The sequence below is a fragment of the Passer domesticus genome, chromosome 4 (assembly GCF_036417665.1).
Source record: "Passer domesticus isolate bPasDom1 chromosome 4, bPasDom1.hap1, whole genome shotgun sequence".
NCBI lineage: Eukaryota > Metazoa > Chordata > Aves > Passeriformes > Passeridae > Passer > Passer domesticus.
The window spans coordinates 71,887,512-71,911,381 of record NC_087477.1 but is presented as its reverse complement, the minus strand read 5'-3'; the positions used below and the strand labels follow the sequence as shown (position 1 = coordinate 71,911,381).

General features: G+C 38.2%; 1 protein-coding gene and 1 long non-coding RNA gene across 30 annotated transcripts in view; one reads left to right on the top strand and one right to left on the bottom strand.

Moving 5' to 3' along the window:
• The window catches only part of LOC135299528 (uncharacterized), a 28,528-nt gene extending 17,313 nt beyond the window's left edge, over positions 1–11,215 (bottom strand). For all 7 annotated transcript variants that reach the window (XR_010361503.1, XR_010361507.1, XR_010361502.1 and 4 more), the window contains exons 1-2: positions 6,594–11,215; positions 3,360–3,467 (exon numbers count right to left, since the gene is read on the bottom strand). This is a non-coding gene — a long non-coding RNA (uncharacterized LOC135299528). The remainder of the gene's footprint in view (positions 1–3,359; positions 3,468–6,593) is intronic.
• The window catches only part of JAKMIP1 (janus kinase and microtubule interacting protein 1), a 224,658-nt gene that overhangs the window by 120,100 nt on the left and 80,688 nt on the right, over positions 1–23,870 (top strand). For 14 of the 23 annotated variants that reach the window (XM_064418699.1, XM_064418697.1, XM_064418687.1 and 11 more), the window contains exon 1: positions 19,297–21,279. Coding sequence is in view for 9 of the 23 variants with exons in the window: in XM_064418704.1 (XP_064274774.1) it covers positions 13,975–14,040; positions 16,746–16,790; positions 19,269–19,301 (144 nt within the window). In the remaining 14 variants the exon portion in view is untranslated. Of the gene's footprint in view, positions 1–13,974; positions 14,041–16,714; positions 16,791–19,268; positions 21,280–23,870 lie in introns of those variants that run through there. The other 9 variants (XM_064418704.1, XM_064418708.1, XM_064418701.1 and 6 more) reach the window with 2 other exon arrangements.

Genomic DNA, 23,870 nt, shown 5'->3' with positions numbered 1-23,870 from the left:
CAATAATATTTAATGGGTATGAATGATATTGTGTGTTGAGTAATGCTTCTGCACCTCAATAATTGTCAATTTCAAAGTTTAACATCAGACTGGGTATAGTTTGGTCCTTTGCTTTCACCAGGAATGAGGTTTGACACACTTTGTGTCCCTTGTTAGAGTGTATTTTTGAAGTACCTGGGCAAAGCCTCTAAGCTGAGCTCATGTAATAGTGGCAAATAGAAAGAAAAAAATAGGAATAGACTTGTAAAGCGAAACAGTTGTCCCAGAGGACTCAAAATCCATATTTTATGTATATCTAGGGTTTAATTTAGATTTTGTTCTAATTTGTTCCATGGCCTGCTTGCTATCAATTAGAGCACCTTCTATGCACATCTGGAGCACATCTTGTGTTAGTCCAGTTCATGTATTCACGGATTGCTTCACAACATAAGGTTAAATATGATGAGTGCATAGGAAAACAAAAATGCCAGCATAAACATAGCTTCATTAGCCATGGATGTTTATGTACCTGTCTCCAGATCCATTTTACAGGATGTCATTAGAGTTTCGTGTTGTGCCCATCTCATTAGACATGCTAATGTTACAGCCCTGCAGGACATGTTAAACTGAATTCCACTCCTTAATAAGCATCTAAGTATTTTAGTCATCTATTTTTAACCCACACACATACCCTCCTCCCCACACATTCCCTATTAAACAGGAAAAACAAAGGCAAAGATGCTAGTTAATTTGCCTGGGCTATTGGAGGACTAATTCTCACAGGATTACTTTCATCTCACTAGCAAATGACAGAAGCTGAATTTACACAAATGAAACCCCATATGAGCTGAGAGAATCCTAATGAATGGATGAGGCTGCACTAAGTTAAATACATCTCTGACAAGTACCCTCCTTTCCTCGTGTATTTACATGTCCAGGAAAAATTTTGCTAACATTGTGACATCAGCAAGCACCCACTGCACTTTTTCTGGCAAAACAGTTGTCTAGACTTGGTCAGATTTTACAGTCTGCAGTGCCTCTACAGTATGTGCAACTTCTTCCTCTGCTGAAGAGGAGGTTACAGAGAATGACAGGACAACATGACAAGGCTTCATACAGAGTCTCCTTGTTGCAAACACTGTCAAACTTTTCTCTGAAAGAGAAACCATCTACTAAGGACTCCAAATTCTGTGAAACTTTGGAAATTCAATCACTTCAGAAGGTCTGTTACTTTGCTTTCATTACCTTCTGGTCTGCCTGATACAAGGGCTTCAAAAGAACAGCTCTGCTTATCTGGCAGGCTGGCAACAGTTTTCTCTGAGTCAGTTTCTGTGTCATAGAGTGGGAGTTCAAGGAGATCTGGTGATGAAGAAAGAGTTCCTTCCTTCTGCCTATAAATGCTCCTTGACCACATATGCAGTGTGCAGAATTGGGAGGGCATGTAGTGAAAGCTACAGGTTGGTGTGCAAGGTTACATTATGGATTAATTGCTTCATGCAGGAATTTGAGGATTCAGCATGAGGTGCTGGTTTCACAGAGCTGGTAAATGTCCTTCCTGGGGAATGACTGTCTGAGAGGGACAGGGATGGGCATAAGGAAATGGGTAAATAACTGCCCAGGTGTGAGCCTGGGCTGCTTTATGTGTTCTTCTTTGTCCAGATGTAAAACTTGAGTTCTTGACCACCAGGTATTGACTTTATTCCAGTGAAATAAATATATCTTAGGAAGTTAAGCTCTGGATTACATTAGTAGGTCCGTTTTTCTTGGGCATGTATAGCACCACATTATTACTGTTCATTAGTATATAAATGGAACCATTCATGTATACCCATTGTGCATTAAGGAAACCAGACCTCTGTGGAGCCAAATTAGACAGACTGTGTGATTAGATCTGCTTGCTAAGGCACACAACACTTTTATTAAACCCAGAGTGCAACATGCAGGTCTGGGGGACAGATCCTCAGCTGAAAAATGTTGGCAGTACTCCCTCTAACTCAGAGAGGGTGCTCTGATTTACACCATCCTCTCTATCTGGAGGAGGTAAAACATGTTAATTAAAAATCTGTCATGAGCAGCTTGTGATATTTGCTTCCAGCAATAGGGCATGTGCGGATGTTGCCATCAGAAAAGTCTCATTGTGCTACACTGCTATTACAACCTTTTGGAAATCAATGTCTGGTTTATTTTTAGCAGGGCTTAATTTAAAAGTAACATTTCTGCTATAGTCAGTGTAGTGGAATGACTTTACTGCTTTTTGGAAAATATGAAGGTCATTACTAGCAAGTTCTGTTAAGAAGGGTAATTTTTTATGCATATACTTTGAGTCATTTCTAGAGGGAGAGAAAATGTGTTGTGTAGCTATAAAATCCATCTCTGAGAAAATACTTTAAACAGAGCAATACAACATGTTTCTGAAGTAGTGATATCAACTTCCTAATTAAACAAAGTAAACAAAAAAAACCAAAAAAACACCCCCATAAAACAAAACACCCCAAACAAAAAAAAACAGCAGCAGCCCAAAAAGTCCCAGTACAGAAAATCCATACAACATCATGGTTAGTTCACCTTATAAACATATTGTAATCATCTTGTCTTCTAAAACTAATAACTTTTTAAATGTCAAATTATGTTTTATATAAATCAAACAAATAAAAAAACAAAATATATTCTGTTGGTTTTACTGTAGCTGCTTTTGGAGTATGAAACTGGGGAAAGTCAGCAGAAGCAGGTTTTAAATTAGGATAGATATATTCAAATTGCACTGTTGGCAGTATTCAAACATGAAGAAATTTTATAATCGAAATGTAATTCATTCTGATTTAATCTGAAGTTATTTTAAATCCAAAGAGAAGACAGAAAATCCTCGAAGGATATCAGATTGACATACAGTTCCAAAAATGCCTGCTGCCAGTCAGAAGGTATATGAAAGACAAATTTTATTAATGTAGTCCAATAATTTCCTAGAGCAGTCTTATCTTTGTATAAAATTGTTAGAAAAAAAAGAAAGATAAAAGATAGGTTAGTTCATAGTGTCATCATTTTTTTCCCCTAAGTTGTACTAAGCTGTGCGTTTTCTTTTAACTTGAGTTAGAGTATTCTTGGGTAAAGCTCAGTTTTACAGAATAATTTTACAGATAAAAGAAATAATTACTTTAGTTCTAGACCTGAATATGACATCTGTGAACTGCTGAACTCATCCAAGTCCAGCTTTAAATAGTTGGAATATAGCTGTAAAAATTTTAACTATGTTTTCATTAAACTAGGGCATTTACTTTTGTGACCAGATTGGATTATTCAACAGTAAGAAGAGCAGAAATGACCACTTTATTTGCATGTTTTACTAGAAGGAGGCAAATCTTTAGGACAGAGCAGGTACTGACCTGTAAGTGTCGCTCCATAGAGAAAGATTCACTGCTGGTGTGGTGCCTCGGGGGCTGCTTCTCATGGACACTGAGGAAAAGTCAGAAGCACCAACGTCCTTTTTCATCCTGAAATATCAAAATATTGCTTGAACTTGAGAAAAAAACAACTAATTTTCTTCACTAAATTCCTTAGTTCTTTTTCTGACCAGCAGTTTTTTTCTGAGGGCACAGCTCTTCTGGCTCAAAGGCCAAGCTAAGCTATGGCAAATGCCATTGCTCCATGAGTTCTCCCTTCTCTCCTCTATACGGACAACTTTTCCATGCTGGGAGAGCAGTTTGTTTACAAATCCCAAGGGTTGGATGCCACCATATCTATAGTACCATATTGGCTCAGCTATTTATAATAGATATTTGTTTGGAGAGGGGGGGTGGTTGGTGTTTATTTCTCACCAATAAGGAGAATTATTAAGGTTTGTGATGGGAACACTTTTGGGGTGGGAGAGAGGGAGAGAGAGGATTCTGTGCTCAGTGTACCTCATTGATAGGCACAAGGAGGTGTTGTCTTAAATCTGTCTTTTCTGGCACAATGTTTTGTGGGAGAGGACAAGTTAAAGACAACCCCTCCTCTGCCATGTTGCCTTGTGCCAGAGACGCTGGCTTGGTCAAAAACTCACAGCTGTGTCACACAATTTACAAATTAGGTGAAGTATTGCTATAAACCTTGGTATAATAATAACTGGGGAGGCTCTGATAATTTTTCCTCCAAAACTACCTAGATTTAATAGTTTAATGTTTTTATTTTGAATCTCAAAGATTAAGGTGCTAGCTGTTTGCTTACAATATGCAGAGGTATACATAGAGTAACCACTGATTTTTCTTTTTTATTTTTTTGTCCTTTAGTATTAATGGTCTGTAGTTTGTTGTTTAAAATGTAATAGATTGCTGTTGATAATGTGATTTTTATATTCATGAGTCGCTCTTAAAAGCATCTGATATACCACAGCTGTATAACTGTCATCAATATTCATCAAGCACATCATGACTAGGCTAATCATGGTTGACCTATGATATTGATTTGTCATGCAGGAGTGAGCATGGAGTCTTTCAGCACATTATTGCTGCTATAATGACAATATCACAATAAACTTCTGTAATTTCCCACAGCTGACATGCCTGGCAGATGAGGGTTAATTTTAGTCATTTCTGTATGTTCATCTTACAGTGTTTCCCTCTGTATGTTTTCTTCATATAGTCTTCAACTGTGTCTGCTTTGCTTGTTGCTTTAGTGAGGCTACTTGTCTGAATAAGTGGTGATAGCAGGACTGCTGTACCTAAAAAAATACATCTGAAAGGTCTGTTCTAAACAATGTCTGATTAAGGTTCTACTCAAAGTAAGAGCAACTGTATGCCTTGCAATAATATTAGTATCAAGAAAACTCTTATCTGAAATTTAAATGCTGAAATCCTCTCATCTGAAATCCTGAATACCCTGATTCTTAGGAAAAGCCAGTGGGAGCTGAGGAAAGGCAAGGTTAAAAGAGAAAGTATGGGAAGATTGTTACAGAAGTTAAGGATAAGTGTATTTTCATATGCCAAATTACCTACATAGGCATTTGTTATTTAAATATCTGAATGTAAAATAATCTTTAATGATAAATTTAATGGTAAATACTACATTATGCTTCTGTAGGTTGTTTTTTTTTTCACTGCCCAATAATGCCTAGGCTGTCACAGAGTCAGTTTTAACATGTGGAATGTATTTTTTCTTCTGAGGTCACATAGACTTAGCATAGCCATTCTGTGTAAACATAAATCTAATATGACTTAAATTATTGGTTTTCCCTAATGAAAAGCAATAGAACTGTTGATATTCTTCTGTTGGATATCAATGTATGTTGTTGCATAAATTAAAAGATTATCAGTGTTAAAAAAGATTAATCAAATTCACTAATAAATACTACATCAATATAGCAATTTGTACCAGATTATAACAGATAGTTATTTGGGGCTGAATGCATTTATAAAATTCACTGGTTTACAACTACAAATGTGACTGAATATATATGCTGAGAAATGCATCAGTGCAGCTGCTAAAAGGTTCATTCTTCTCAGAAAGGCAAATAAGGAAACTACAGATGCATAATAAAGATTAAAAAGAACAAATCTCCTACATCAGTAACTATTAACTTGATTATAATTAGACTGCAGAACAGAGAAAAGAATGAAATTTTTACCTGCTATGCAAACAAAATAATGGTTGAGAATCAGAGAGGTACAATCCATCCAAAATGATCTTATTATTATCATATGCAACTGGCTGAAATTTACATTAAGTTTTCATTCATGAAGTAAAATAAGATGTCAACAAAACCAGCTTAAACTAATGCTGTTGCAGTGGCATTTTTGTTTCCCTATGACTATTATGCAAAATAACATTCTAGGAATATGGGATTAAAGGAAACATTTGGATTTCTGAATACACGTCCCTTCCAGCAGCAGATCAACAACTTGAGTAATGCATGTGATAATTGCCTATGCAAATTGTATTGTTAAAACACTACATGCTTTTAAACAGCTGTTAAAATGCATTGGATTTCAAAAAAACCCAAGAAAAGAATGTGTTTATCCATCACTTTAGTGATTTGAATAATAGCTAAAGGCAAGTCAGTTTATATTCATCTTTGTTTAAATTTGTACATATAACACAGTTATGCCATTCATACTACTGAAGATCTTACATACCTGTGTCTTAACAGTGAGGAGACTCTTCTTAAAATAATGATGTAATGAAACAATATTGATTCTTCCCTCTATCAGATTGATAAAATATTTCCCATGCTAAATTTTGCTGTAGAATGAGAGACCTTCTGGATCATAAGATGGCTTCAGAGATTCAAAACATGGTTCATGTCAGCTGTAGCCTGTCCATGGTGCCTGTCCTGTGAAAGGACATTAACCTGAACCTTCCCAACATTTCAGGGCCAGGCTCTAAGCAGCTTAGCAAATCCTTCTTTGACTGCTTTGTGCTAAAATTATCAAATTGTTTTCTTGGATTTGCTGGTGAATGTAAATCCAATAAGAGTGTGTCACAGGAACTGTTAAGGTGATTTCTAACCTCCCTGCTCAGTACATTTCTGTATTTTCACAAGTGCAGTAGCATGGCAAGAAGCATATTTTGCAGCTAGATTAATTGATCTTCTTGGTGTTGCTGTAAGCAAAACAGTACATTCATATGGGTGGCTCTTTACTTACCTATTTAGGGAACAAGAACATCAGTTCTACAGTTTGACACCTACATGAAGGATGATGTGGTGATCATTGTCTGAAAGACAAAATTTGTCACAAAAGTTCTTTTCCTGGTAGATTTTTCCCCATTTCACAAAGCTTCTTGAGGATTTGAAGCCATCCAAGGTGTTAGTTCAGGGCTGTGAATGTCTGACCAGCTCTGTGGACAGAAGGCTTGGATGAAGAAATTCACTTCATGTAGTCTGTATCACTGCCCAATAGAGAGAAAATGCAGAAATTCTCAGTCTATGTGTGTAACTAAAAAGGCAGCTGGGACATCAAGTAAAAAACAAAAGGAATCTGTGAAAGGCACCATGTAATTGTAGAGTGACACAGTCCATTTCTCATCAGAACTTGAGGCAGCTTGAAAGACAATTTTAATCAAATGAGGAAGTGCACACATTTTGGCTGCTTGGGGAGGAAATCTGGACCTGGCATTTAAGTGCAGTGGGGCACTTCTGTACATCTCAGATCAATTTTCTTTCTTTGTATTGCTGAGGTTCCTCCCATGTCTAAATTTATGAGGAGTCATTACAGGGCTGAAATGTTGCCTCCAGTATAAAAATGATAGCTCTGAGATTGCAATCTAGGGCTCACTGAACTCAGACTAAGGATTTCCATTTATTTCAGTGCTCCTTTACAAGGGGAGCAGTATTAATGGGAATGGTACTTAATGTAGATGGATTGCTATTAAAGCACGTGCTGGGCACTCATACTTCATGTGTTCTGTGTGGGAATGCCATTAACCTTCTTCTTTTCAAATGGAGCAATATTGTCATTTTGGCTAAAGCACAAGCTGAGTCTTCTAAGCCTGTGTTACTGAAATGTCTCTATTAGTGAAAGTAGAGTAATATTTCCAGACACAATCCACCATCATGCTGCTTGCATTTTGCCTAAACTTTGATTCCTCAGACTTCCCAGAGATGTGGCTTGCAACCTTGGGGTTGCAGTATAAGCATGGTACAAATAACAGAAATTTGCCTTTTGAAATCAGTACCTGGCTGGTTCTTTACTGGAAGTGTACTAATATGATTTCTTTGGACTCTTTGTCTTCAATTCAGTTTTAAATACTGTTTTATCCTTTTTATTGCATCCTTGTACAGGGGAGTAATGACGATAATCAATCTGCATCCAGGGTTATCTAGCCTCTTGCTGAGTTTGGATGCAGAATGATTATTGTCGTTACTCCCTTGTACAAGGGTGCAACAAGGGTGCTGGAAATCTTCCAGCTATCAGGAAAATTGAGATGTAGGTGCAGGGATATGTGAATTGGTCCCACCAAGGCCAGCTGAGGTACCATACTGACTATAAAGCAATGTTTCTACTAAATTTAGACACTCCCACTCTGCAGGAAGGTCAGACCTGCTGGGAGTAGGAATCTGTAGTCCCATCTTGGTGGCTCAGTCCTCTGCTAGTTGAGAGCTGATTTATCTTAATTTCCCTGATAGTACTGGAAGGCATTTGTCATCCCAGTTTACCAAAGGCAATTGCTTAAGTGAGTCACTGGACTTCAAGAAGTGGATCCTATTTCTGAGAAAAATGAAGTTTCCATCATGAGGTGAAAGGAAATGGAGGGTTATGAGCATTTATGAGGAATCTTCTGCATGTTAATTCTACTACTGAAAAAAGTCAAATATCTTGATTTTGGGGCAGTTGGACAGCCCTTTGTGTTTGGGATCTCTCCAGGAAATAACTTGGAGAGGTTTGCAGTCAGTGAACATATAAATTATATAGGTGTGGTTGACTGACGGTAAACATCCCTTTTGTGACTCTGTTAGTAACAATGTCATGTGTAGTGCCTACATTAGGGGCAGTCTTTGCCTGTCTTGGCATTGCAGACTTCCAAAGGAAATGTGTACTTTAGCTGCCTGACCCATCTGGATGTGCTCTCCCTTACCTAATTGTTAGCATTTTTAGGCTGTTACATCTGTGCCTCCTACCTTTGTACATGTGCTGCATGTGTAACAACTACGAAGAAAAATTCTATAATGGAACTCAAAAGTCTGTTCAAATGACAATTAAGTAATAAGTAAGGCACCATGAGCATCTTTTTTTCTGTGGCTGTCGGGCAGTGGAGTGTATCTGTGGGCTGAGCCCCGCTCCTGGCAGAGCTGCAGCTGCTGCTGAGATAGCCTGGCCAGCAGAGCCATCTGCTGATAGCTCTGCACAGGGAACTCCTCAGCCCTGGCTGCACCGTGCCTGCCTGGCAGCGCTTACTCAGAAGGGGCAGCAAACTCACTGCTAGTGGAAGAATGATTTATTTATTGAGCAGGTGCCTGCCGTGCTGAAATGGGGGCTGGTCCAACCCTCTTTCAAAACTCAGGGAAGCTCCATGCAGGGAGCATTTGCAAAGGCACCATCTATTATCCAGAACTTTTGTGATGAGTTTTTATTTGCTATTGTAACAAAATCAATGAGAAACAAATTTTCATTATTTTGGCATGTTGGTTTTGAATGCAGGCAAGGTGGACAGTGTTAGGAGTCCATCCCTTATGTTTACTCTCCTCTCTTCCATGGTTGCATTCCCATTTCCCTGTTTTTGCCTGACTGTGGCTCTTTGTTTGCCTACAGTAACTCCATTGTATGGCCCCGTGATTTGACTACACGGGGTTATTCTCATGAATCCTGCCAGTCCCAAAGAAGGTGCACTCCTGTGGCTGAGGGGCAGCTATTAACTGCAGGAACACAGGAATTGCTAGAACCCAGGAGAGCACTGCTCTGCATTGTCCCTAATGCTCACTCTGACTGTGACCAAGCTAGGGACTCCAAAGGAAACACAAACACTCTGCTGGACTCAGGTTTGCTATCAATATTTCCTACCCCTCTCTTTTTAAAAAAGGAAATAAAGAGAAGAACAGCCTGTGGCTTTCTTTTCAGCTGAGACTTATCAAAGTTCTGAGAGCAAAATAGAGTTGATTTTGTTGCTTCCTCACAGTTTTTTTTTTGGTGCTGTTGAAAATATACTGGATTTGCAAGGTTACTGCAAGCCATGTAGAGCTGAATGCATCTTTTATAGCACAATTGTTACCACTCTATACCACATAGCAGGAAAAGCTCAACTTAATGATCATCAATTTATATTCTGAAACATAAAATATGTAGAATTTCATGATAACCATGAAATAGTTCTGCATGATTTGTTGTCACAGTCACACTTTTGCGAACATAAACAAATCAGAATATACTGAAAGCATTTAATCAAGTGTTGAAATCTGAGAGTGAGTCCACAGTTTCTTGATTGGTAATTCTTGCAAATTAAAGGAACAGAAAGATGTAAAGGCTTATATTGAATCTCAAACAGTCCTGTCTTCATCTTAATTGGTATCTCTAACTTTTATGTAATTTCCTTCTCAGTAATTAAATATAGCCTTTGACAGATGAACATGTCTCGCTACTTCTAGGAGACACGTTTTTGTTGCAGCTATGATTATTTACTTTACATTTAAAGTTGTATTTTGGAAATTGTTGTCTTTGTGATCAAGATAATGCAGTAAATGCAGATAGGGACAATAAGAGAAAATTATTCTTTTTATGTGTTAAATGCTATGGCTTTCTCTACAGTTAAATGGAAATACATGACTAAATAATATTTTTCAGGGTATATAAATAGCTGAGCTATGCTGGTTATCTTCCAGTGCTGTCCCTGAGCAGGGATATTCATGGGGATAGCTACACCCACTTCATCCTCCTGGATAATCCTCCAGGGGAAAGCAAGTAAACAGCTAGGAGCAAACAACCCCAAGCTTTGATACCTGATGAACAATTCCATCCCAAAGTTGTCTTTTAAAACAAATTTTGACCTGTCGAGATTTGGACTCTTTAATTTCTGCAGCAAAGAAGTTAGTTACAAAATTTTACTCATTGGCAGCAAAAGTATTCTGTCACTGTGATTTCCACTCATACGAGAGGAATACAAGCTGTTTGAACAATCACCTGCCTTCAGCACCAGGTCTGGAGCAGCTCTGAGCACACATTTGTACACACCAGTGTCTGCCCTGCTGGCTGCATCCAGCCTGTGCAGGGCAGCAGCAGTGCCCCGTGGCACAACCCAGAGAGGTGATAAGCAGTACAGCACTACAGCAGGCAGGAAATGCAAGAAGTGGCCACTACTGAGCAGTGGATTCTAATGCACAATCAGGTAATCAAGCCCCATGGCAGGAACAGGAGCCTGCTGGTGCCTGGCTGAACAGCACTAAGAGCTGTAAATTCAGTCTAGTACATCCCAATTGAACCTGGTGTTATCCCAAACCCTTCAGCCCCACACTGGGCACCAAACAGAGCTCCTGTGGTTTCACCACCTCTGGCAGCCAAGCCCCACACAGCCACCCCCTCCCTCCCCAGCAGGATCAGGAAAGAATTGGAGTAGTAAACTAGAAAAGTCATGGGTTGAGATAAAGACAGTTTGATAGGGAAAGCAAAAGCTGCACAGAGAAGCCAAACAAAAGAAGACATTAATTCACTACTTCCCATGACCAGGAAGGTGTTCAGCCATCTCCAGAAGAGCAGGGACCATCACCTATAACAGGGACTTAAAACACCACCATTCCAAATGTTCCCCTCTTTCCACCTTCTTCCTCCCACTTTATATACGGAACATGATGTCACTTGGTCTGCATTATCCCATTTGTCAGTTTGGGTCACCTGTCCTGGCTGTGTTTCCTCCCAGCCTCCCACTGACCTCCAACTTCCCTGCCAGAGTGGAGTATGAAAACCAGAGAAGACCTTGGCTCTGTGTAAGCTCTGCTCAGCAATAACAAAAACATCTCCATATTATCAACCCTGTGTTCAGCACAAATCCAAAACACAGCTCCACACCTGCCATTGTGAAAAAAGTTAACTCTACCCCAGCCAAAACCAGCACAGTCTGACTTACTGTTACCAATCTAGTTGTTTTGAGGGGTTTTTTACAGATTTTCACTGCTAAGAAATTCAATCGTTTATATATTCCCTTCAGCTGGTAGGTTGTTTTTGTATTTTAAGTGATTTTTAAGAAATTATATGTCTCTGCACCTTGAAACTATTCTCTTTCATCTCTCAAAATTTAACAGTTATTATGGGAGGGAGTTGGAAAATAAAAGCCTCAGCCCTTTTTTTAGAACTGTTCTGAATAATTGGAGAAAATAGCTGGATAGCTATAATCTTGAAAAGATGAAAAATTCATGAGGGAGTAATAACATCTCGATTTTTACTTGATTAACAGAATTCCCAAATCCTAAAAATGCCATTTTATCCTAATTAACTTGTTCTTTTAGAGAGGAACACTTGCTCTAAACCCTGAGGTGGGAAAGCCACCAGATGTTCAGTGTGGCCTTTTTATATTCTTTTTTTTTTTTTTCCCTAAAGGCAAAGTCTCAGGAGTTATTGAAAAATACCTTTACATGATAAATCTTGAAGATGAAAATGATATTTTAAAAATTTGCTTCTCTCCACTTATCTTGCTACAGTCAAATTTTACTTCAGAGCATTAGAGCACAACCCCCAGAGAATTGAAATCTGTCAGTCAGGTCTGGGATGTGGTTAGAAGCAGGAATCAGCATAACTGTAGTGAGTAGGAGAGAAACAGGAGTCTAACATGATGGATTAGAGATCTTGGGGGTGATTCCAACTGCCTGCTTCTCATCCCATGGTTTTTCACAATGATTGTAACATTCCTGCTACATGCAGTATATGAAGATGATCACTTGGGAGATAGGCTTGCCTTGAACAGGGCATAGATGAGCTATAAATCAATTTAAATGGAATAGAGGAAAAGTTAAATTAATACAGCTGTGCTTGAGGCATTTGTGATTCTCAGCAAAGGTGCATTCACTTATGTCACATGAGGGTAATCTGGTTCATGCTGGTTTGTGTATTATCTGGGGAGGTCTTTGAGCACTGCAGTGTGATATAGTGTAGATTTTGACTAACTTACAATATTCAAAACAGGCTTTAAGTGAAATCTTCCATTTTGAAACAGAAGCAACGATAACAAAGCTTTTTTGCTCATGGCCTGTCTTCAATATCTGTGTAGAGGAGCATGCCCTAGGAAAAGTGAACTGCAGGGTTGTGTGTACTTCATTTTTGGAATAGTTCCGGGTTAGATTTGTGATTTTCAAGCCAAACTTTGTTTCTCCAAAGCATTCTGGTCACTGGATCAGCTGCTGCCCTGCTGCAGCTGTCCTGGGCTATAATGGGTGTGGAGCATTTACCCTGTTTGAGGTCTTAGAGCTGAAGGCAGGTAGGCAACTACCAGCAGCAGCTGATACACACAGGTTTGTGAGTGATGACTGGATGTTGTTTTGAAACAGGTACTGTTGTTCACATCAATTTGAGAGTCATAAAATTATGTGGGAGTGAGGCAGCAGCAGCTGCACTGATTTAACTCACCTGTAGCATCCATGTTAGAGGAGATGATAATTTGTCTTTCCAAATTCAGCAACTGCTAACATCCCTAGCTGTTGTAGACCAGGCTGAGATTGAGTAGTTAATCCCAAAAAAAGATCTCATTGTATGAAGCTGTTTCTTGATCACAGTGACTGTTAGTAAAAGATTTCAGGTTTCTGCCTATAGAAAAAATTATTTATAGCCTATTTTATCTGTAACAAGTACAATATACCAAAAGTGTAATAAAATGCATCTAAATTGTATAAGATCCTCAACATCAAAAGAAAAATAAACAATAAGAAAAAAATGTGACTTACAGAAAGGAAAAAATGAGGTATGTGATACAGAAAAGAATAAGATATGTGGACCCAGCAGAAGTCATGTTTTTGAAGAATCTTTGTGAAACTGAACAAGAAAAATCCTTAAAAATATGGGGAGCTACAGTGAAGGAAACATTCCATCTGGCTGTGGTGGGAGGTGACTGGTAACAGGAGAGAGCTGAATCTCTGGATGGCATCTTTGTGATAAACTGAAAATCTGTGTGTTCTCTTTGCTCTGGTATAGCCTGACTATGCTAGAAGTATGGTTATGTTTTATAGGAAATGAAAATTAAGAGTTAAAAGAAAATGTGACAGTGTAATCTTCTAACTGTCTGGATAAGCAGAAAAACTGGCAGTTGCACAGAAAAAGAATTTTGATGCAAAATGGAATTGTCTGTGTGTATATGTTAAAATGATGATTAATGAGTGGTGATGAGCAGACTTCCTGGTATAAACATGACGTTCTGAACATGCAGCTTGTTTGAAATGCCATGGTTTCATGGAAACTTGGAAAATTCTGCCATGGAAATGCCTAATATAACTGTAAAGGAAGTGTTACATTAATAATGGACATTTGTTCTCTTTATCTTTATTTCTTATCTTTTTTATTCATATGTTTTTCAAATTAGATATAATAATGTCTATTTTGCTATTTTCTGTTCCAGCGAATTCGAGATCTAGAAGATAAAATAGAACTTCAAAAGAGGCAACTCAAAGAAATTGAGGAAAAGGTAAATTTGTCTGGACAGTACCAACGGAACTTTTTTCCCCATAGAAAATTGTTTTTCTCTGTTGCACTGATGTTAATAGTACTTAACCTAATATCACAAAATCTATTTTAAGACAAGATAAAATTTGTGTTTGAGTCATTACTGCATGAAATGCAGCTCTGTCTCTAATATGCTCAAAATTATTTCCTATCCAGGATTTCTGTCAATTACAGGAAGGAATCAAGGAGTCTGAGGAGACTCTATACTAGTAGAAGGAGGATTTGCTGTGGTTTAGATCAAAAAAGAACAGAGATTTGTCTCTGAAAAACTTGGTTAGCTCAGCCCTATTCTTTGGATAGCATTGCTTTGCAAAACTTTCAAGTACTGAAAAATAAAACAAAATTAGGGAAGTGCCTGTGAAACACTACAATTAAGGAGTATTTCTTGTTTTAATATAGAAAAAAGTTAATATAATGGATCTGATTTTTTTAAGAAAAAGGAAGCTCTGATCAGGGCTTCAGACAGCAATTTAATTTGTGTCACTTTGGCTCCCAAACTAGGGATGGCACAAGGTTTGTGGAGTGTGGGCTCAGGTGTTTCACAGGTCTGTGGAGTTCAGGCTGCTCTGCAGAGCATGAATGACAATGGGTCTTTCTCTAGCCCCAGCAGAATGTTTTGGTTATGTTACCTTTGCTGAACCAGTGCCTGGATGCCAACAAGAAGTCCCAGCTTCCTTTTCTTCAGCAGTTATGGGCATGTAATCCTACATAAACCTACTGCTGGGCTGAATGGAGACCTTAGTGGAGTTCTCAGTCATTGTTTTTTTCTCTTGGGATGAGAATGGGTAAAAGGGCAAAAGGACGGCTTTTGCAGGACTCTGGAGGGAGTTGAAAGAGGTCAGTGGGGTTGGCAGAACAGAGGGAGGATTCAGGGAGCAGCTCACTGGGTGTGGAAGAGTCTCTTCCTCACCCTTCTCTGATCTCAGCATCCCTTCATCTGCTTTCAGGATGTGGCAGTCCTCCCAGCTGCACTTCCAGCAACCATTCCATTTCCCTCAGCATCTCCCTCGGCCCCTTCTGCTCCCACAGTAGTTGTCTCCCCTCTGCTGTACCTTGTCCTGCACTTTTCAGACTGTGATACCTGTCTGGGTTTGTGGAAGAGCAGGAGAGAGCCTGCAGAAGCTGGGGTGTCTGCTGATGTTTCTAATTGCTGCTTTATGTCACCCCACAGTGACGTGGCTGGGGCTGGTCTGTCTGCATCCCTTGGGAGAGCAGTGCCACTGGCAGAGAAACACAGGCACTATTCACCTCTTTTCACCCTTAAAAGGGCCCTTTTGCTGCCTTTACCCTCTTCTGCCCCAGACCATGTCTATACCTGAAGCTGTTCCTGCCTAGCAGCCAGTGATGTCTAAAGTGCTACACTTTACTCCTCAAAGCAGAGAAATGTTGAGGGATAGACAAAATTTGTACATATTAACTATTTCAAATATTACTGTTTATTCACCTATTCTAAAAAATAAACATCTCTAGATGTTGCTCTTGCCAAAACGTAGGCCTTTAAGGCACTGCCATTACAGTTTACAGAGCAGGTATGGGATTAGCCAGCTGATAATTTTGGAAATGGAAAATAGCATTATCTCTGCTGGTTCATCAGCCGGATGGATGTGGAAAAGGACTGGAAAAGAAAGAGCTTAATCACAAGCTTAGCAGAAAGCTGGTAATGAGTTAAAATGATTAACATCCTCTTTGCTTTAATGTTACATTAGCAAGAGACCTCAAAAAAGCTTCATCTCTTTGTATTGACCTTCAGCTTCTGGATGGGTGGAGGGCTTCCTTCTATCTCTATTACATTTGAATTATTTTTTCCCTAGGGTTAAATCCCATTCTGGTGGCCCAAAGGAAGGTTGTGTTGTCAGGGAAGCAATGAATATTATCATTTTACCTCATTGTTCTTCTAAAGGTTTAATGTGTTAAAGGGTGCAGACTGACACCTACATGCTGCTGATACTGAGCACAGTAATTTCTTGTGGAGAGAAGTCTTATTCTTTCAAAGGAAAGTAGAATTTATAGCATTTATAGCTGGTGGTAGCTAAGGGCAATACAACACTTACAGTTACTGTATCTGAGTATGACTTTTCATTTTCCTTTAGGAGTGGGTTCAATTTTTAAGTTTTGTATAAAATTCTGTCAAATCAGAACATGAATATTGCAGTATTTCTACCCTATATATTCTTCAGCAAACGGTCCTGTTTCTAGAGGCTATACAGAAGAATGATATAAAATCTCAGTTTTAATCTGTGAGTTCATATATTAGGAACAAATGCTGTTGAAACATGCTGTGCTCTTCTTGCAGCTGATTCTCTGCTATTTCAGTTGCATTTAGGTTGTGCCCTTGGCTTGGTAAGCCTTGATTCAGGAAAGCTTTAGTACGTGTAATTATAAGTACTTCTTTAAGTGAATCACAAAACCAAGCCTAATATATATGAATCCACAGATTTTGCTGTTGCAAAACTCCCCTCATATACTGATTTTTTTACTGCTTTTTAAAGTAAGATTGGTATATTGTGTCTTTCTTTCAGATCAACTCAATTAATGATGTAAGACTAACTGATGTAATGTCACTGGATTTCATATTACATATCTTACATCTTCTTTCTTTTCTTTTTTCCTCATTTTCTTTTGATCTTATGTTATAGTTTTTGTTCCTTTTTTTGTTTTTTTCACTAGCATTCATTCTGTGGCCTTGATGACACAACTGAGCCAAGACGTGTGGTTGGTATTCTTTACATTTCTTTGTACTCAGTCTTTGACTCCTAGATTTTGCCATGTTTTGGAGATTGTTTGTAAGACCCTGAAACCGTGAGGAAGGGCATACTGGTTTTACCTGCACAGAGAGGAAGAGCCACCTATAAAGTCCAACTTGGATACTTTCCTTCCTAGATTTCTGCAGAAAGTGATTGGGTTTTCACTGAGAAATGATTTTGTATTCAAAGACACTGATTGCCATAGCTGCAGTGAGTGCTTTCCATTCTCGCAGAGCAGAATGGAAAAGTTCAGTTATTGCTGTAGGTTCCTGCCTTGTGTCATGCTGGATGGAGAGGTGGCAAAGAACCACTTGGCTTAAGTTTTTCTTTCTAAGAAGCCCTGTGAGCATAACCACCCATGCAAAATAGGAAGTTTCCTATTTTGTTTCACTTCCTCCAGATCCTTGAGGCCATGATATAACTTAGGATTAATAACAAATTTTCCCTTTTATGAGGCAATTTGAAGGTTGCAGTGTGAATGACACAACATGAAAAAGGTGAGGATAAAAATCCTCTGTGCCTCTCCCTTGAGACATTGCCATCACTCTCACTGTCCTTCCCAGTGTGCTCATTCTTTCAGCTCAGTGCAAAAGGCAGTGAATTTCTGCAGCTATGGCAGGAGCCATAGCACCAGTGCTCACCTTTCACAGAGAACAAGAGGGAAATGCAATTTAGAAAATCAGTCCCAGTCCTCTGCCCTGGAGCAGTTCAAGTTCCACACTGCCTTTCAGGAAGGATGGTAACTCAGCAGCCTAACTGAGGATTAAACTGTGCTTTAAAGCTATTGAATATTATACAGTATTTGTATTGTTACTCTTGGCTTTTTGGCTTTGTTTTTAATTCAATAATACACAATGCTTTTACCTTTACAAGATTTCTAAGCTTTTTCTTCTTTGTAATCTGTTGTGAATTATCTTCAAGTAATCTTATGGTGGGAGTTTAATCAACATCTTTGAAACTGCAATCAGTACTGTATGATGAAAAAGAATTATGACAATTGTTGATAAAAAGAATGATGACAATTGTTACCCTGAGACACTATTATGAGCATGGAACAATATTGTTAGCATGAAACATTATTTTCTACTGCCCAGATCTCAAATACTTTTGAAAAATCAGACCTGTATTATTATGGGCTCTTTCTAGGGTTTATTCAGGTCTAGTATGTTCAGTTATCATCTTTCTGTTGATGCTCTTTGGAACTTGCTCTGGGCTTTCATTACAAGCATTGCTGCATATGCTTTTTATTTTTCAAGAAATTTTGCAATAAAATGGTAACAGATCCAGATGGGTAGAATGTAATTCTCAGGTATTATTGTTTTCTTAAAAGTGTAGGAGCTTTCTTTTAATTGTTAGAAGTTGAAAAATAGTTGAAATTGAACAAAATTTTTCAGTATTGAACAAAATTGAACAGTATTTTTCAGTATTTGCTTCTGAAATTTTGTTTATTTTGTAAAAAAATTAGCATATGCTTACAGAATGGTGTTTGAAGAAAGATGAAGCCTTGTAGTAAACTATTCACCTTTCCACATTTCAAAGTGAATTTTTGGATGAGATCAGATAAGACAGATGCTATTTTGGTTAAGATAAGTTTGAAACAGTAATGTTAAAAGAGTCACCAAACTATTGCCTTAGGAATTTCCTCCAGGTTTTTTATACCAGTCCCAGTTAGAGGTGCTAACAGCTGGATGAATATATATGCTTTTAATATGCTGAAAGATACACTGGCCAAGTCTAGAGATACTTTATAAGCATTCAATAAACAGTGAAATCACCAGTATTTTAAAAATTCTATTTAAAATATTTTGACATACTATGCATTCAAGGGATTTATAGTTTTCCACACAGATATTACCTGATAGTGTTCTGGGTTCCCCTTATATTAAAAGAGAAAAAAAAAAAAAAAAAAAAAAATTGAAAATGTTAATAGTCTTCCAAAAATGCATTGTGCTGATATAATGTGCTACTCTTCCTGTTGACAGTAAGTACTTAGGTAATTAAATTCAAGCTTGGTGACAAGCTTTTTGAGGAGATAACACAGGGGTAGTGACTGTGTAGCCACATAACTACTCAGCTTTTGACATTTCTAGGAATGCACATCACATTGTGGTGCTGGTGTGAAGGGCAATGTTCTTTAATTCATCTTGCCAGAGGTGAATCTGTCTCTGATTAACACAGAAAAGCCAATTTTAAGATACTTAATTATAGTTGGACTTTTCAACACTGTTAATTATTTCAAAGCAAACCAGGTGATTTAATGATGGTAACTTTGGTTCTAGTTATTCTAAAGGTAATATAAAACATTGAGAAAGGTATTGTGTGTCTGTGAATTTAGGGTTCAATACCAACGCATATTTCTAAAGTAATGTTTTTTATCTAAAGCTCAGCAGACTTTTTCTTTTCTTTGTTGTTTTTGTTTTCTGTTTTGGTTTTGTTTTGTTTACAGGCTATTAAAAGAAGCTATGGAGTGAAAAGCTGAGTCCACATGCAAAAATACAGAAAATATTTATTAAACAGCTTTAAATTGGTGCATTTTTTTAATAAAGCAGTTTGCATAATGCTTGAAGCTGCAAAATATTTGAACTTAAAATTAGAGATTTTTTTTAAAGATATGGCTTCAAGTTGGAATGATTTCACAATCAAATAAGGACCAGCACATCATAAACACTGAAAAAATTTACAAACAGGACTTACACTCTCCCACCAACCAAACAGCAGAAAAAATACAAGTGCAATTACTGGCTGCTATGTGAACTGTTACCTACCAAATGGTTTTCTTACACTACTGAGATTTTTGACTCCATACTGCATGCTTTCAACAAATGTGGTTTTCATTTCACCCAAGAAACACAGGATCTCCTTTTTAATATCTATATTTAAAAAGCTAAGTGTTTGACATTAAGTTGTCTCTAGTAAATAGCTGCAAGGAAGCAAAATGTTCAAAGTTGGAAACAAATAAAGAATTACTACCCTGCAGTGGTCAAATTCATATTAAATTCCTAAGATGGAAATCCACAGGTGCAGAAAGAAAGGTTTTGGAGAAAGGCAAAATGGTAGATTGAAGTATGAAAACTTTAAAGTGGGTGAGAACTATGTGGGAAATATGATTCTTTGAATGTTTTTGAAAAGTAAGGCAATGTCTTGTAAAGACAGCACTGGGAAAATGACAGATTCCATGGTGGCCTGAGAGGTCAGGAAAAGAGAATGCATGATGTGCTGTGCTCAGTTATGTCTTCAAGAAGAAAGAAGGACTTGGAGAAATGGGCATGTGGAAAAATGTGATAAGCAGAGAAATAGTTGAACATGAATATTTGGAAATCATTACATCCTCTCAGGTGAAATAAAAGAATATCATCATTAGCAAAAATGGCACAACCTCAACCAGCAGAGGTAGATAAACAGTCATTGACCACCTGAACTGCAAGGAAAATTTGGGGTGAAGCACACACTGAAAAAATGGAAGTTGCAAAGACCTGTTTAAGAGAATGGTTAGAAAATGAAAAAATATTACTCTTTCAAAGAGGGAAAAACAAATCAATACTTCAGAACTGGAAAGGCAATATGAAGAAATAGATAATTTTAATTATTTCTGAAATGTTGAGGCAAGATGCGAACATTAAGAGCACAATATTAGAAGATCACTTTCTCCTCCCTCACATTTTCTTGAAAATCATATTTGTGACATAAGTCTACTCCCATGGACACACTGAACTCCAACATGAAGTAGCTGGTTACAATAAGACATCACATGAATTGGAAATTATGATTGACAAAAATAACCTAAGGCAATGAGCAACTAAGGAAGGACAGAGGAAGCTGTTGAAGGTGCTGGAATCAGCCTCAGAAGCAGCAAGTTTTCTGAGATAATTATCAGGCTCTGAAGAGAAGAACTCTGCACAAAAAATCACTGGACAAGAGCTTTTACCTACAGAAGGAGCTGAGACACTCCACAAGATTAATTCAGTCACATGCAGCAAATTGTGGCTGATGTCAGGGTCAGAGTAACCCTGGTAGAAAGCACAATTTACCTTGGAAATGAGGATCATGCAAAGTCTGGAATCTCAATCTCCAAAAGAATGTGCTGCTCACAATATATTGTTCAAAAGGAACAAGCATTTCTAGAATGTGTTTTCAAATAGAAATTTTTCATGTTTTAGTTAAGGGTTTTAGCAGTGTGATGACAGAATGTGGGAAAATAAAGCCTTCACTACGAGATGGAGTCCTGGCATCGCTCAAAAGCAAAGGACCACAACAGAAGGTAAACAGAGCTTGAGATAATCAAACCTGGCGCCAGTGAAGGAACAAGGATTCACTTGGCAAAGAAACACTTCTCATAGACACAGATTTGCTCGTCACTGTTTTGAATATGGAACTACAAGCACAAACTTGGTCAGAGCATGTGGCTGCCACGATAAGCGCACTGCACGGACAGGAGAGGGTCTTACCAAGCAGAGAAGGTATGAACAGTTCTGTTTCCTAATGTGGTTATGTGTTTTGTCATTACATTGTAATGCACAGGTGACAGCTGTCTCAAGAAAACTGGCTGATTGGGCTGACATTTCCCATTGCATTTATGATGGTCTTTTTTCTGCACTTTTGTACTTTCGGCAAACAGATCATTACAGTCTTACTATCTGTTGTATATTGGTATTTGCTGTAAAGCTGGGAATGAGTACAGTGTGTTGACATGTTCAGGCTTTAGAGCAGGCTGTCCAGGGAGCTGGTAGAATCACCATCCCTGGAAATGTTCAGAGGTGGATGTGGCACTTGAGGACATGGTTTAATGCTGGTCTTGGCACTGCTGGGTTAGTGGTTGGACTTGGTGCTGTTAGAGATCTTTTGCAACCTTAGTGATTCTATTATTCTGTGATTCAGTCCATGCAAGATGGACTGAAGCACAGAATTTGGGCCTGATTTTCCCTTTTTGTGACACAGCTTTCAAACCGTCTGTCCTTGCTGTATAAGTGAAGAAGGAAACTGTAAGTGTCTCATTGCTTGTGTCAGTTTAACAGCTTTCCTGGGCTCATACTACAGTTGCAAATGATGTTAATTTGGCTTCCACTGTAAATTATTAATGAGAAAAATGACAATGTTCGCTGTTATTATATGTGCCTTTTGCAGTGCTGTTCAGGGATAACCATTGTCAGAGAACAGGGTGTTTATTCTATTTATGAATAACAAAAACAAAATACTGCTGTCTCAAGGAGCTTGCATTGAAGATACTGTTCCATTTGAGAAATGATACCATCCAGGGGACAGCCATAATTATGTTAACATGTCTCAGGGAGGCATGGTCTCTGAGAAGAGACTGGGCTTGGTATCACAAAGAGGTGTGAACTTTGTTGTCCACATGGATTTATTTGATGTCTATCCATACTTGAAGCTTTTAAGTATCATGGCTTCTTAAGGGGCTGAGGAGTGCCTGAATTGTTTCAGCTCTAGGTCCTTGTGCAACTGACACAAGACCAGTGAGTTCATACAATTGACCAAAGTTACTTTATGTAATTGACTGAACCTGTGAATAGCACATAACAAAACATCAAAACATAAGGTGATAAGAGAACTGGTTTTTTAAATCTTTTTACTGAATTTTGTGCCATTTTCTACTCATCAACATCAAAAAAGTTACTTTTATCTTCCTCTTTGCACTGTAGATTTAGCATTTGTCTACCAAAAAAAATAGTAATTGCATTATTTCCTTGGTAATCAATCCAAACTCAGGCTGAATTCCAGTAACAGATCCAATTCCAAATCAACACAAGTGTAGCAAAATCATTTCACAGGCATTTCACAGGTGCCAGCTGGTTGAGGTTTAACCCAGCTGACAGCCAGCACTGTGCAGCCACTTCCTTGCTCCATCCACACCCTCCTTCCACCAGTGGGGAGGAGAATCAGAAAGACAAAGTAAATCTCTTGGGTTGAGAAACAAACAGTTTAATAATTGAGACAAAATAATACTACAATAATATGCTGATGCTAATAATTGTAATTATAAGGAGGGAGAGAGAGAATTTAACAGGACTCAAGATAAGCAAGTGTGCTTTGCACTGCAGTTTCCCACCACCTGCTGACCAATGGCCAGCCAGTTCCTGAACAGAAATCAGTCCCTTCCTGGGTAATTCCCTTCAGTTTATATAGTGAGAAAGAAGCTCTGTGGTGTGGAATATCCCTCTGGACAGTTTGGATGAGCTGTCCCAGCTGTGCTCCCTCCCAGCTCCTTGTGCAGCTCCTCACTGGCAGACCATGAGCCACTGAAGAGTCCTTGATGTAGGGTAAGCACTGCTGAGCAGCAGCCAAAACATCAGAGTGTGATCAACATTATTCTCATCCTAAATCCAAAACACAGCGCTATGCCAGCTTCTAAGGAGAAAATTATCTCTGTCTCAGCAGAAACCAGAACACAGTTATAAGACTATACTTACTGAAGTGAGTTTCTGAAGAATTTTTAGACCTACGACTAAAAGAGGCAGAAGAGAACCAGCCTTAGCTTGCCTTCTCAAGCCCAAATTTGAAAATATCTTTGAGCTATGGTTTCATGACCTGTCAGAAGTGAAGTAGATACAAGTAAAATACTGCATGCAGAATTACAAAATACCAATTAAATAAACAGGATGTTTTCTCTGAAATAGTTATAGAATGCCTTTTGAATAGTAAATATGCTTTTTTAGTCTTCTGTCTTGAAACAATAATAATGTAATATATTTATCCAAAGTAAACACACTCAGTGTTAAACTCCCATGGTTAACAGGAAATTATTCTCTTTTCAGAACTTTGATGACTAATTCCTTTATTAATCAGTCTAACTGAATCTTTTATGGGGATCTCATGTTGTAAACAGCAACTCCCTTCACATATGCTAATGGGGCTAATGAAATGAGACTTTCTCATAAATAATAAATGTGTTCAGAATCAAGAAGGACTGTTCATTTGATCACCAGAGGCTGATTCTGTTATTGCATGCTTAGACTCTAGTACATTGAGAATCTAATTTGGGCTCTTTTTCCATCATGGATCCTTCATCTGGAAGAGAACAAGAATTTTGTTACTG